The sequence below is a fragment of the Ictidomys tridecemlineatus genome, chromosome 14 (genome assembly GCF_052094955.1).
Source record: "Ictidomys tridecemlineatus isolate mIctTri1 chromosome 14, mIctTri1.hap1, whole genome shotgun sequence".
Classification (NCBI taxonomy): domain Eukaryota; kingdom Metazoa; phylum Chordata; class Mammalia; order Rodentia; family Sciuridae; genus Ictidomys; species Ictidomys tridecemlineatus.
In genome coordinates, this window is record NC_135490.1 from 9,719,206 (window position 1) to 9,733,092 (window position 13,887).

General features: G+C 48.7%; 2 protein-coding genes across 3 annotated transcripts in view; one reads left to right on the forward strand and one right to left on the reverse strand.

Annotated features, from left to right (window-relative positions):
- Dpysl2 (dihydropyrimidinase like 2) overlaps positions 1–6,591 on the reverse strand; it is a 113,478-nt gene extending 106,887 nt beyond the window's left edge. For both annotated transcript variants that reach the window (XR_013430199.1, XM_005339884.4), the window contains exon 1: positions 6,099–6,591. Coding sequence is in view for 1 of the 2 variants with exons in the window: in XM_005339884.4 (XP_005339941.1) it covers positions 6,099–6,452 (354 nt within the window). In the remaining variant the exon portion in view is untranslated. The remainder of the gene's footprint in view (positions 1–6,098) is intronic.
- A 256-nt stretch (positions 6,592–6,847) lies between these two features.
- Pnma2 (PNMA family member 2) lies at positions 6,848–13,142 on the forward strand. The gene is made up of 3 exons (XM_005339898.5): positions 6,848–6,943; positions 10,583–10,710; positions 11,595–13,142. The coding sequence occupies exon 3, from the start codon at positions 11,976–11,978 to the stop codon at positions 13,038–13,040; it is 1,065 nt and encodes a 354-aa protein (XP_005339955.2). The 5' UTR covers positions 6,848–6,943; positions 10,583–10,710; positions 11,595–11,975; the 3' UTR covers positions 13,041–13,142.
- Positions 13,143–13,887: the final 745 nt, after the last annotated feature.

Consider the following 13,887-nt stretch of genomic DNA (forward strand, 5'->3'; position numbering starts at 1 on the left):
CACTGCACATGCTGGGCAAGTGCTCTACTGCTGAGCTGCATACCAACCACCTAAATCGTACCTCTGAGTTCACTGGACCTCCCTGTCCATGGAACTGAGTTACAGAATGGTGTGCTGGAAGAAACATGGGATTCGGTTAGGAAACCTCGGTTCACATCCTAGTTCATGTACTTATTGAATAGTAAGATCTTTAGAAGTAAGTCAGTGAAATGTTTTCTTACAGAAAAGGAATAATGCATGTATCAAAGGGGGTTGGAGAAGGGCTTTGATGTAACATATTCTGCACATTCTAAAATGTAGACTTTAGGATGGAAAAGCACATCCTAGAGTTAGGTAATGCTACATAAATGACAAGGTTTTATGGTAGAAGACTGCAGAGAGACTGAGAGAAGAGATCTCCATCCTAATCCTGTAACCATCACCTGAGTTCCACTGGATGAGGAGGCTTTCTGAGCATCTCCTTCTCTACTTTTAGAATGAGACAATTAAGTACTATTAGGTCTCTTTCAATCTGTAACATTCAAGAATGGCAGACTTTGTGTGTGTGTGTGTGTGTGTGTGTGTGTGGTACTAGGGATTGAACCCAGGGATACTCTACCAGTGCATTGCATCCCCAGACCTTTATATTTTGAGATAAGTTCTAGTCACTAAGGCTGGCCTCAAACTTGTCATCCTCCTGCCTGAGCCTCCTGAGTGCACATTGTAACCAGCCAGTCATAAACATTCAAATATGTGATCAGTTCCGACAGTTCCTCCTTTCTCAGGGGAGAAAAGAGGGACTTGTGCACCAAAGGACTCCTAGGAATACCTGGCCTATCTATCAGACCTGGAAGAATTGCCATCCCTACCTTGATTTTCATGGCGTAGACCCAGGAGTTTGTGAACATTCAAGAGCTCAGGGTCAGATTCATCAGTGACAGTTCAATGACAACAATTCTCCTCTTCCTGGAGCTTTGGGTGGAGAGAGAGAGGGCAGAAACAGACCAGACAGCCAGAGGCTTCCTCTGCTTAGGCCTTGGGCCCCTGCTAGAGTTCTAGCTCATCCTGATCAATCCTCCCTACTTCCTTCCACAATTACTAATCGTAGACCAATTAACTGAGCAACAATTTTCAAGTTGTCCATGACCTGTTATAATTCAAATAATATAAAAAATATTATTCAGCCTTTTATAAAAGGAAATTCTGTCCCTTGCTACCATATGGGAAATCCTGAAAGACATTATGCAGAGTGAAATAATCCAGTCCCAGAGGACAAATGCTGTTTGATTCCACTTACACCAGGTATCTTGAGTAGTCGGACTCAGTAGTCAGAGGAGAAGGGTGAGTGAGGGCTGGGGGCGGGATCAGGAGTGGCTGTTGACCTGGTACAGAGTTTGAGTTTTGCAAGATGAAAAAGCTCTGGAAATCATTTGCATAACAATGAACATTCTTATTTTTTAAATATTTTTTAGTTGTTGATGGACCTTTATGTATTTATTTATTTGTATGTGTTGCTGAAAATCAAACTCAGTGTCTCATGCATGCTAGGCAAGCACACTACCACTGAGCCACAACCCCAGCCCCACAATGAACATTCGTAACACTACATGGAACTGCACACTTAAAAATGACTGAGGCAGGAAATTTTTCAATATGTGCATTTTACCAAAGTTAAAATTTGTTTCTGATTTAGCCAGTCATATGATCAGTTCAATAATCAGTTGGGGAATCAAGAGCAACCAATTATAATGGATTATCATTGTTTCTTTCCCCTTTCCAAGTACTGATCCCTCCCAGTTCTTTCTCTCCCTCTCTGTCTCTCTCCCCCCACCCATGACCTTGAGTGGCTCTCAGGTCTTTTTTGAATCCTGAATGCCCAAATGGTCATATCTATACCCCCTCTTTGGAACAATGTCAGTGACCTCCCTCTAAAGTACCAAATCATTGCTCTCGATCTAGGCTCCAGGCCAGATCTCCACCACACATCCCACTAACTAGACATCCCTTTTGTTTCTCAGACTAGTCTATTATCAAACAAGAATCTCTGAGACAACTTAGATATTAGCCGTTCACACAAAAGGTGAACTACTTTAATCACTAGGATTTCTCTGCCTCCACGATTAACTCAAGGAAAGTGTTCTAGATGGGAGAAGGAAGAGCAGAGGGGGGGAATGAACACGTTGCCCTTTAAGGAAGAGGGACTCAGAAGGGGCTTGCTATGAGAAAGGGTGAGGTGGTGTTGAACAGTACGGGGGCCACAGAGCAGCGGGCACCTGGGACTGGGCGGGAACCAACATGGGGGCTGATATTATAAAGCATTTTAGAGACTTGGTGGTTGTCTTAAACCACTCTGTCCTGCTAGAAGAGAATACCTGGGACTGTGTGACTTTTAATGAAGATTATTTGGCTTGGGGTTCTGGGGACCAGGAAGTCAGATCAAGGGGCCACATGTGGTGAGGATGACCATGTGATCAGCATCAATCCATGCACAAGGTAGAGCCCTCCCATTAATAGGCCCTGCCCCCAACCCTGCCACCCTGGGCATTAGGTTTCCAACATAAGCTTTCAGGAGACACGGTCAAGCCATCAGGTCCCAGCAGTGCTCTCCCTGGTTCACTCACTGTACCTGCCCTGGAAAAGGACAGTGACTTCCCTGCCACTCCAGTCTGCACAGGGTGTCTGCTGCTAGGAGAAGGGCCTGGACGTCCTTCTGGAGGGCATGCTCACAGTCCAGTATCCCCGGATGAGCAGCGGATTGTGGCTAAACCATGCCTGGGGTGGCAGGGAGGGAACATCTGGGATGAAGGGAAGACGATGGGACACAAGGGCACTGGCCAGGGACAAGTAGGCTATGATGCAGACGTTCAGTGTTCATACGGAAAGGCCTGGTCCCCAGATTGGCAGTACTGGGAGGTGGCATGGACCATTAAGAGGTGCGTCCTTGTTTGAGGTCACTGTGGGTGTGCTCTCAAAAAGAATTGTGGGACCCTGATGTGTGTGTGTGTGTGTGTGTGTGTGTGTGTGTGTGTGTGTGTGTAACCATCAGACAAAACAAACCTCTTTACCTCATAAGTAGCCTTCCATGGATATTTTGTTACCATAAGGAAACTTACTAATTCACTATGGAGCTGCCTTTCTGTTCTCCATCCGGGAGTCCCTCCCAGGCGGTAATCAATGTAATTTCACTGCACCCCAAAGTGGATGTCTGCAGTGACATATGGTAAAAAAGACAGTAACAAGATAGAAGCTTTCTTCACTCATAGCTGCCATTATCCCTTTTCCCTTCACCAAAACCTGACAGCCCAGGTCAAACCACACCTCATGCTTCCTGGTGCTGAGTTGCTCACACTCTGCAGCACCTTTCGTTTAGGCCCTGCCAATGTGTCCACTCAGCCTCTCATCTCTTATAAGCCACATGGCTAAGGAAGCTGTTTCCTCCCTTCCCAAAGTTGCTAGAACAACATCAGGACTCTCAGTATGACAGGCAGGCAAAGCCACACCTGACCTCCCATTAACAGTACCTACAAATACAGACTCAAGGGCAGAGAGAGGGCATTAGACAAAGTTCCCAGGGTGCTGTCAGTTTGACTCTTTGTGCCAGGGCTCCTGAGAGGACTGCAATGAGATGCCGGCGGTCACCTTTGCTTATTAGCTGCAAACTAAGTAATGACCACTCAATTCAGTCAAAATGGTGGGCTCAGCTGTGCTTTTGGAAATCTTCATTGTTATATACAAATACACATATGCACACCAAATGCTTTTTCCCTCTTACATAGGCATGAAAAATTCAAACATTGTAAGCACCTATCCAGGTAAATGTTCTTAGTCATGAATGACAGATCCCATAGGAACAGCCCTTATGTGATAATGCTAGATGAGGGCTGCAGAAAGACTAAGACTGAGCAGAAGTGCCCTCTATTACTAATCAACCAAGCAGGCTAAACTGCATGGGATCTTGATTGGATATTTCTCTCTTGAAATCTCCCCCTCTTCTGGGGTTACAATTTAGAAGTCCAATTACATTTAGGGAGTGTCTGAACAAATAGCCCTGATGATCAAACATCTAAGCTTCTAAATAGACAGCAAAGAAGATGTGTTATTTAACCCAGTGAAACCAAGCCTTTCAAAAGCAAGCTTCACCTCACTGCCATCATTATAGGATGACCACTCTCAACCCCTGTCCCCTGACCTGCCATTCTTTACATTATCTCCTCTTTGCTTTCCAGGTGTTTTTCTGCTCCCTCCAGGACATCAGAATTAGCAGCACACTTGCCTCCCATGACACTGCATACACAATCATGATTTTGTGTGACCCTGGCCTCACCCAGGGTCCTCCCACAAGGAAGTACAGCACACTCACCCCACTTTCACCATCAGGTATATTAATTAGAAACTTTTGATTCAATTGTCTGATCCCTTGGAACAAAGCAAATTTTTTTTTCAGATTTAGATTCTTCTGGTTGCCTCATAGGAAAACATGGATATGAGATAAATTGAAATGTCAGGACAGGGAGTGGGAGAGTGAATATAAATTGATTAGTTGCCTCGCCTTTTGAAAATGACAGCAAATCATTTATTGTTCTTAGAATTGGTTCTGTGAAAGTCAAAAGCTACAAAACTGTATGCCATGGCAGGAAAGGGGAATATCATGCTCCAAACATTCTTCATTTTATTTATTTGTCTTCATGTGGTGCTGAGGGTTGCACCCAGTGCCTCATATGTGCTAGGCAAGTGCTCTACCATTGAGCTACACCCCAGCCCGCCAAACATTCTTATCTACTCTTAATTGTTCTCCGATGGGTATGCAACCTTAACACTGAATAAATGCATGTGAAATCCCTCAGTGAATGTGCGTAGAAGACCCCAACTTCTCTCGAAGCCCTTTGAGAGGAAGCATCTTGAACTTTTTATGACTACCTTCCTCCTGACCTAGCAGGCAAGGCATACAACAGGTATTCAACAAATGATCCTTGATTGATTTTTCTCATCTTCACCATGGGTGTGAGAGAAAAGAAACAAACAAAAAAAAAGAGTGTTAAAACATTTTGCACTGTAAATGATCAGTTGAGAAATTAAGGCTGTGGGAAAAAAAATATTGCACAAGTATAAAGATCACCCTGTTAAAGAAAAAATTGTGTGTATGAAGACTATTGGGTTTTAAATACCCTCTGCTCACATGTGCCAAACATTAAACATTTTCCAAAATCAAGGTTATCCAACCAACCTTCTTTGTCTCCCCATTAACGCAATATAAGGAGACCAGTCTTCAAACGTCAGGCGGCTTTTTCCTTTTCTTTCTTACCCTTTGAACATAATCCACTTAAGTCCCCATCCCTAAGGTGCTTCCCAAGCGGGCAGAGCGGGTGACGCTCTGGGAAGCCTTTACTGAGACACTTAAGCAAAACTCCGTTTTCCACATGGGCTATTTAGGAGCCTCTCGGTTTCCTGGGGTGACCCCCCGCCTCCCCTGCTCTTCGCCTGCTGTGAATAGGAAGCAGGGTGGAGAGAGTCTCCGAGGCTGTCCAGGGAGGCGCTAGCCATGGTACTGACCTCGGAGCTCAGGACGCGAGCGCAGAGGGTGCCCGAGGAGGTGTGACCATGAGTAGCTGAGTAGCCGTCGGAACCCCTGCCCCTCCCGACCCCCGGGGAGTCCACAGGCCTTCACGCCAACCCTCCACTGCACGCTCCAAGCTGCATCAAAAAAGGGTGGGGCACCCAGCCACAGCTGCAAACGGAAGCCGCCCAGCCGCCCGGGAGGATTTAAGAAGAATGGAACCCTAGTCACCCCAACCCCCATGCGACGTCCCCAGCCAGGGATCCGCCTGTCCTTTATGCCCACTCCCCACCTCCCAGGCCCAGGAGGCCCCGGCTGCCTTTGTGGGCACATAGCCTCCCACCGCCGAGCCGAGCCCGAGCCTCGCCGCACCCTGCGCTCAGAAGGGGCGGGCAGGGTGGGGTGCGCGCGTGCAGATGCGGGAGGCAATATTCAGGGCGGGTCCTGAAGGCGGGCACGCTAGGGAGCTCTGGGGTGCTCGGTTCTCCGCCGGGGTGGAAGGGGGCGAGGGAGGGGCGACCCCCGCGCCCCGTCTCCGTCTCCACCCACAAGCCCCCATACCAACCTGGTCGTTGAGGTTCTGCAGAGCCTCCTTGCCCGAGGACCGCCGGATCTCCACCTTCCGGCCCGATTCAACAGATGGCTCCCCGCCGGCACGCCGGCCCTGGCGGGAGTAGGGCGGCTGCGGGTCCGGGCCCAAGTGGGCGACGTCCCGCTGCTGAGCCACCACCTGCCCCGAGCCCCGGCCCACCGACAAGGAGTCGAAATCGATGGTCTTGTTCTCCGAGGACCCTTCCACCGGGCAGAACATGCCACAGAATTTCTGCCGGGGCTTGGGGCTGCCCGAGCCCAGGTTTTTAAAGAAGGCAGGGACCTCTTCGTCCTCTGCCGCCTTCCCAGACTGCTTCCTCTCGGCCATGGCGCGGGGACACGGGGAGGGTCCTCTCCGCCAGTCAGTCCGTCCGTCTGCGGGTCCCTAAGTCCCCTCTCGGCGAGCACAAACCCCGAGCTGCTGCCGGGGCTGCCTCGCTCTGCCTACCGCAAGGTGTACAGAAAGGAAGGAGGGCTGGCGAGCGGCGACCCACCCCTCTGGTCCCTCCCCCTGACCCCGCTTTCTCCCTCCCTGCCCACGCCCCCCGCAGCCGCCCAGAGAGCTCAGGCGAGCGGCAAAGTTGGGTCTGGGAGGGCGGCCGCTGCGGCAGCGGAGCCGGGAGACAGCCAGTTCCCGGCAGCGCGGGGAGGAGCCGGGCGCGGGCGGGGCGGGGGCGGGGCGGGGCGCGGAGGGCGGCGGGGAGAGGGGAGGGGAGGGGAGGGCGGCGCCCCAAAGCCTTGCGCTCCGGAAGTGAAGCGGCCAGACCACCGGCTAACGTAAGCGCAGTGGCCAGCCTGCTAACCGCTCTCTGCGCCTGGGTAAGTATGGGTCAGGTAAGCGGCCGAGGACCCAAGGCCATTCTCTCGCACCTATGGCCCTGGCGCCTCTCTTTTGTCGCATTGCGGAGGTGGGCCTAGGGCGAGGGCGCATCAAGGATGCGGCTCCCACCCCCTTACCCGAGGTGTGAACTGATGGATGGGGAAGGGGGTCAGCCTGGCAAGTTCTGGGAGGAGAAAGGGTGCAGTCAAGTAGCAGGAACAGGAACGTGCCTGCTGACCCCAGGACACGAAAGCTAAGTACCTCTGTGCCTAGGCGGGCTACAGAAAGCAAAGGGAAATAAGAAGGCTCTCCGTTTTGTGCATCCATAGTGTTGGGGGCGGGGAGAGTACAAAATGGAGGGGAGAACTGCAGAGGGGCTTAGCAAATGGAAAGGGAAATATGAGAGAGATGGTGTGTAGCGAAAAGTGCGGTTTGCGAATCCTTGCCTTGTGCCACAGTTTACGGAATAAAGAAACAGAACCTCTGTATTAGCCAAGGTACCATAATATATTAAGTTATGGTACCAGGTACCATAATATACTCCACTGCCCCAAGAAAGGACCAAGAGAGTGTCATGATTTGGTATCTTCCGACTACTATCAGCATTAAAAGTGGGGGTGGGGCTAATCAGAATGATACACATTCCCTAAATCGCCAGAATTTCTGGCTCCCAGGGTGCACCAACTAGAGCCCATATCTTTGCCCCAGTTGCGCACTGCGCCAGAGCCACCAGGTTTCCCAGGTTGCCAGGTGCCGCTTGCGTGGCTCATTACGTGTGAGGAGGCCCGTGTGTCACGTGGGCAGTAGATAGTAGGTGCTCGTTGGGAGGGAGTGCGGTGAATTCTGTGGGGCCAAGCTGGAGGAAAATTGGGGGACTCGATGTATATGTGCAGATTTGCAGCCACGGCCGCAAGGTTGGTGGATATCACTGGGCATTTTCCCTCTGTGGGGGTCTTCCTTCTTCCTTCTTCTGTCCATCTCTACGCCATTTCAGCCAGAGGCCCTGCCTCTGGTCCTTTCCAGCCCCACCTCTTCACCTCGCTCCACTGTGGCAAAAGCCTGCAGAAACTAGACCATCCTTTGGTGGCTCTGGAGGAAGGTGTGCGCATGCTCAGTAACCTGGGTGGGTTTGCGCAGGGCAACGCGACGAAGAATTCAGCCACATTGTCCACCTGTCCGCCCCCTCTCAACTGTAAGGGATCGTTTGATGTATGGAGTTAAATTTGGAGGGCATACAGCCACCCTTTGAAGATTAGGCATCTCCGAAAGGGGAAGTCAGGAAGACAGAGAATATTCTCATCTCCTCCCAGGACTTAGCTGCAGATGTGCTTCGCGTTTGTTAAAGCGAGTTTGTGTAATTTCCGAGGCACGGCGGCCCAGTGGGGTGACCGCTTTCCAAGTCAGGAAACAGATTTCGAGAGATTGAGGTACCGTACCCAAGATCAGGATCTGATTAAACTACCCCAACAATTTCAGTGGGGGGTCTTCACTTGGAAGCCTGGTTTCTTTTCCAGATTGTCCTGTGGGCCCAATTTATGTGAGAAGAATATCAAGTTCTTACATATTTTGCCAGGCACATTGGCATTCATCCGTAATCCCAGCGACTAGGGCGGTGAAGCAGGAGAATGACAAATTCAAGGCCAGCTTCCCCAATTTAACAAGACCCTGTCTCAAAATAAAACAGGACAGGGGAGATAAAACACCCCTGGATTCAATCGGCAATCCAGTTGAATCTCTTTACTGAGGTTCACATTCTAGTTGGGAATTCTATCCTGCGAAAGGAGTCCTCCAGGGGTAACTCGAATTTTGGCATGACAGCTTTTCCACAGGCCTTTATTTTAGTCATATGTTTTTTTTTGTTTGTTTCTTTGTTTCTTTGTCGCTATGACCAAAAGACCTGACAAGAACAACATAGAGGAGGGAAAGTTTATTTGGGGCTCATGGTTTCAGAGGCCTCTGTCCATAAATGACCAACTCTGTAGCCCTGGGCCCAAGGTGAAGCAGAACATATGGTGGAAGAGCAGAGCCATCAGGGAGCACCGGAAGAGAGAGAGAGCGTGCTCTGCTCACCAGGGACAAATGTAAACCCCCAAGTACCCTCCCCATGACCCACATCTTCCAGCCAGTTAATACACCAGCGGATAAATATACTGGTTAGGTTGAGACTCTCATAACTCAATCTTTTCACCTCTGAACATTCTTGTATGGTCGCACACATGAGGTTTGGAGTGGGGGTGGGGTACCATATATCTAAACCTTAACAGCCTGGGAGATGTTTCTTCCTGGGCCTTCAGTGTCTTTTTACATACCAGGTGTCCTCTAGATACTCCAATGGGGAGGAAAGTCATCCTGGATTTTAGAAAGGAAATTCAGGCCTGGAGCTATCAGCAGTCTCAGGTCCCCGGGGCTTCCAGGCATAGGTATGGGGCAACATTTTGTTCTTCTAGCTCTCTGGCACTATGGTGTGACCTTCAGCAACTCCCAGAAGGATTTTGGAGCCACTGTTTCTAGAACAGCTGCTACCATAGCAATAAACTGGCATCTGTGATATATGAACTCAGTTTGTATTGGTGGAGATTTTCAGGCCAAGGAGAAAATAGTTGTAGCTCCCAACACACACTCCACGTCTTCAGTGTGGGATATTCAGCAACAGCATTTGGGTCAACAATGGAATGCGTATGCTGCAGTGTCCCCATAAGATTCCATTGCCTAGTGACTTAGTAGTTATCATAGTTTGTCTAAGCACAGGATGTGGCCTGTTATCCAGTCACAGCTGGGTACAGTGGCACAGGTCTGTAATCCTAGCAACTCAGAGACTAGGGTGGGAGGATTTCAAGTTCAAGGCCAGTCTCAGAAATTTAAGGAGACACTATCTCAAAATAAAAGGGTTGGTGATATAGCACCGTGGTAAAGCACCCCTGGGTTCAATCCCCATTATGAAAAAAGAGAAAAAAAGTTACCCTCATGATTATTGTAGGGACTCCTCCCCGTTATGCTCTCTGCTGTCCAGACAGGCAAGCACTCTATCAAATGAGTGTTGGTGATGCAAAGTTTTGTGTTAGTGGTTTACCATCCATAGCCAAAGAAACAACCCCTTTGTGCCTTTGTGAGCCTCGCTAGACCTAAAAGTGTATTATTCCATAATTCCAGATTTAACTTATTTGGTCTTGAGATTTTAGTGACTTATTACTTATTTTTAAATGTTTGAGTAACTCTCAGTTGAATTTTTCTTTTCTTTTTTTTTTTTTTTTTTTTTTGGTTCTAGGGATTGAACCCAGGGGTATGTTATTACTGAGCTATGTCCAAAGTTTTTTAAATTTATTTTGAGACAGAGTCTCCCTAAATTGGTTAGGTCCTGGCTAAATTGCTGACACTTGCCTTGAACTTTTGATCCTCCAGACTCAGCCTCCTGAGTGTCTGGGAATATGGGCATGCACCACCATGCCCAACTAAGACTTATTAAATCAAAGACATGAAGCATTTCCTTCTTTTTTTAGGCAATTTAAGTTAAATTTTGAAGACTGGTCATATTTTTTCATCCTTCTTTACTGGATTGTCATGTTTTTAAATAAGTTGCATTAATCTTCATCACTGGATAGTAGGCATAAAAATATGTCATTCTTATTTATGTGTAACAGGACAGTTTGGCCTGGCTGAAGCTCAGACTCACACATCATTGTGTGAAAGAGGGTAACATCGTCCTTTGCTGGAAGCTGAATATATAAACTCCTTGACTCTAACAGAACATTCTGGAACTCATAGAAAGGTATCTAGCTGCATCTTATTTCATCTCTCAAATAGCAAACATTTGTTTTTTGTTTTGTTTTGTGATGCTGGGCATTGAACCCAGGGCCTCATGCATGCTAAGTATATTAGTCAGCTTTTTCACTGCTATGACCAAAAGACCTCACAAGAGCAGATTTACAAGAGAAAAGTTTATTCAGTACTATGAATCCTCAGTTCATAGATGGATGGCTGCATTGCTGTAGACCCAAGGTGAGGCAAAACATCCTGCAGAAGAGAGTGGTGAATGAATGAAAGCAGTTCAGGACATGGCCCCAGGAAAACAGAGAGATCTGCACTCACCAAGGACAAAATATAAACCCCAAAGGCACACCCCCCAGTGACCTGTCTCCTCCAGACACACCCTACCTGCCTAAGTTACTGCCCAGTTAATTCCTTCAAGTGAATTACTGCACTGAGGTTAAGGCTATCATAACCCGATCATTTCACCTCAACTTCCTTGCATTGTGTCACGTGTGAGCGTTGGGTGGACACCTCCTATCTAAACCATAACACAAGGCAAACGTTCTACCATTGAGCTACATCCCCAGCTCATGCAAAGGTCTTGAATCCTGCCTGCAGGTGGGACCTAGACATTAATCAACATGTCTACTAATCATTTGAGGCAGGGAGACTAGATTGCAGTAAGTTTCCCTAGAGGGGGAAAGTCACAGTAAGCAAAGAAGGGGTGTAACAGGACCGCCCTATCAGAATGGGGGGGGGGACAAAAGTGCAGTGGGAGGCGAAGACTCCAGTCTACCCCCAGTTCCATCCCAAACTAGAGTTCGAATGCTTCCTGGGCTGGGGTTAGAGAGGACCATTGCTTCACCAGGATTCTAAGCCACCCTCTGTAATGCGTCTCTCCAGGAGTCCTGGGTGCTGGAGTAGAAGACATTGTCCCACCAACTGGAGAGAGGAGAAGTGTCAGAGACCAGGCGACAGTGGGTAAAGCAGCTCTTCCAGGTGCCTCCACGGTCAGGGAAGGGTCAGTGCCACGTGGCTGCCAAAGTCCAGGAGGGAAACAGCAGCAAGTGGACTGCAGAGCCGGAGGCAGTGGCACTACCTTGGGGTAGGTCTGCAGACAAACGGGGAAGTGCAAGTAACTGGTCCTGCTTGAAGATTTTGAGACTGCTCGTGGAGAGACCCTCTGGTGGGTTGTGAGTTTGGAGTATTATCACCCCCAAGGCTGTGCCTATCCACAGCACTGGTTGCTACCTATAGAGAGTGAGTGGTTCAGTATCTGGGACAATGGCAGTGGCACTGTTAGAGGACTGGTGCAGGATCATGAGTGTGGATGACCAGAAGTCGCTGATGGTGATGGGCATACCAGTGGACTGCGATGAGGCTGAGATCCAGGCCATCCTGCAGGAGACTTTAAAGTCTCTGGGCAGGTATAGATTGCTTGGCAAGATCTTCCGGAAGCAGGAGAATGCCAATGCCGTCTTATTGGAGCTTCTGGAGGATATTGATGTCTCCGTGATCCCTAGTGAGGTTCAGGGAAAGGGGGGTGTCTGGAAAGTGATCTTTAAGACCCCTAACCAGGACACTGAATTTCTTGAAAGACTGAACATCTTTCTAGAAAAAGAGGGGCAGACAGTCTCAAGTATGTTCCGAGCCCTGGGGCACGATGGGGTATCTCCAGCTACAGTACCCTATATATCTCCAGAGTTACTGGCCCATCTGTTGGGACAGGCAATGGCCCATGCCCCTCAGCCCCTGCTACCCATGAGATATCGGAAACTGAGAGTGTTCTCAGGGAGTGCCAAGCCTGGCCCAGAGGAAGAGCCATTTGAGGTCTGGTTGGAACAAGCCACTGAGATAGTCAAAGAGTGGCCCGTCTCAGAGGCAGAAAAGAAGAGGTGGCTGGTGGAGAGCCTGCGAGGCCCCGCCCTGGACCTCATGCACATAGTGCAGGCAGACAACCCAGCCGTCAGTGTGGAGGAGTGTCTGGAGGCCTTTAAACAGGTGTTTGGGAGCCTGGAGAGCCGCAGGACCTCCCAGGTGAGATACCTGAAGACCTTTCAGGAGGAAGGGGAGAAAGTCTCAGCCTATCTGCTAAGACTAGAAACCCTGCTCCGGAGAGCTGTGGAGAAACGGGCCATCCCCAAGAATATCGTGGACCAGGTCCGCCTGGAGCAGGTCATGGCTGGGGCCAACCTTGGTGAGGTTCTCTGGTGTCGGCTTAGGGAGCTAAAGGATCAGGGCCCGCTTCCCAACTTCCTGGAGTTGATGAAGGTAGTACGGGAAGAAGAGGAGGAAGAGGCCTCCTTTGGAAATGGGAATGTCCCTGGGCGCGCTGGTGCACGCCTGTAATTCCAGCGAACTGGCAGGCTGAGGCAGGAGGATCCCAACTTCAAGGTCAGCCTCAGCAGCTTAGTGAGGCCCTCAGCAATTTAGCAAGACCCTGTCTCAAAATTTAAAAAACAAAAAGGGCTGGGGATGTAGCTCAGTGGCAAAGTGCCCCTGGATATTCAATCCCCAGTATCCTACACCTCCCCCCCCCAAAAAAAAAAAAAAAAAGAAAGAAGGAAAAGAAAATGAGATTATTGAAGGGCCAGAGGGAGGCTGTGGCCACCTGGATAATGAGGGCGATGACTACAAACCAACTGCTAAGACCACTGCCAACCAGTGGACCTGGGACGTTTGTATATTTAAACTAAAACCCTTATGATATTTTCTTTAATGTATAGAATTGAAGTCAAGGCATGATAGCCAAGTCTTTATTTTTTCTTTCTAGAAAAAAAAAATGTTTGGAGTTTCTTACCCCCTAAGTAGATTGTTAATTAATAAAAGATTAACTTCCAAATAATAGATAGTAAGTCTAAAGACATCCAAAACACCCAGACTTCTGGTTTCCTTTAAATACCCCCAACAGAACAAAGTTTACCTGTACTATAGAAGAAAGAATTGATGCTAGAAAAGAAAATAGCTTTTGTAATAAGTTAGAAAGTCACAAAGTGACTTGGCTTGTCCAGAATCTCCTTGTCTCAACTCAGCCAGTTCTTGCTGCATCCCTAGCATTGCTAGACACTGTACAGGAACTATAAACCTCCAGCTACTGCCTACAGTTGAGCAGGTACAAACCTGCAAGATGGGCTATGCCTTCTGGAAGTTTCCAATGAGATAGGTCGTTGGTACAGACAAGTGGAAGCAAAGTAAT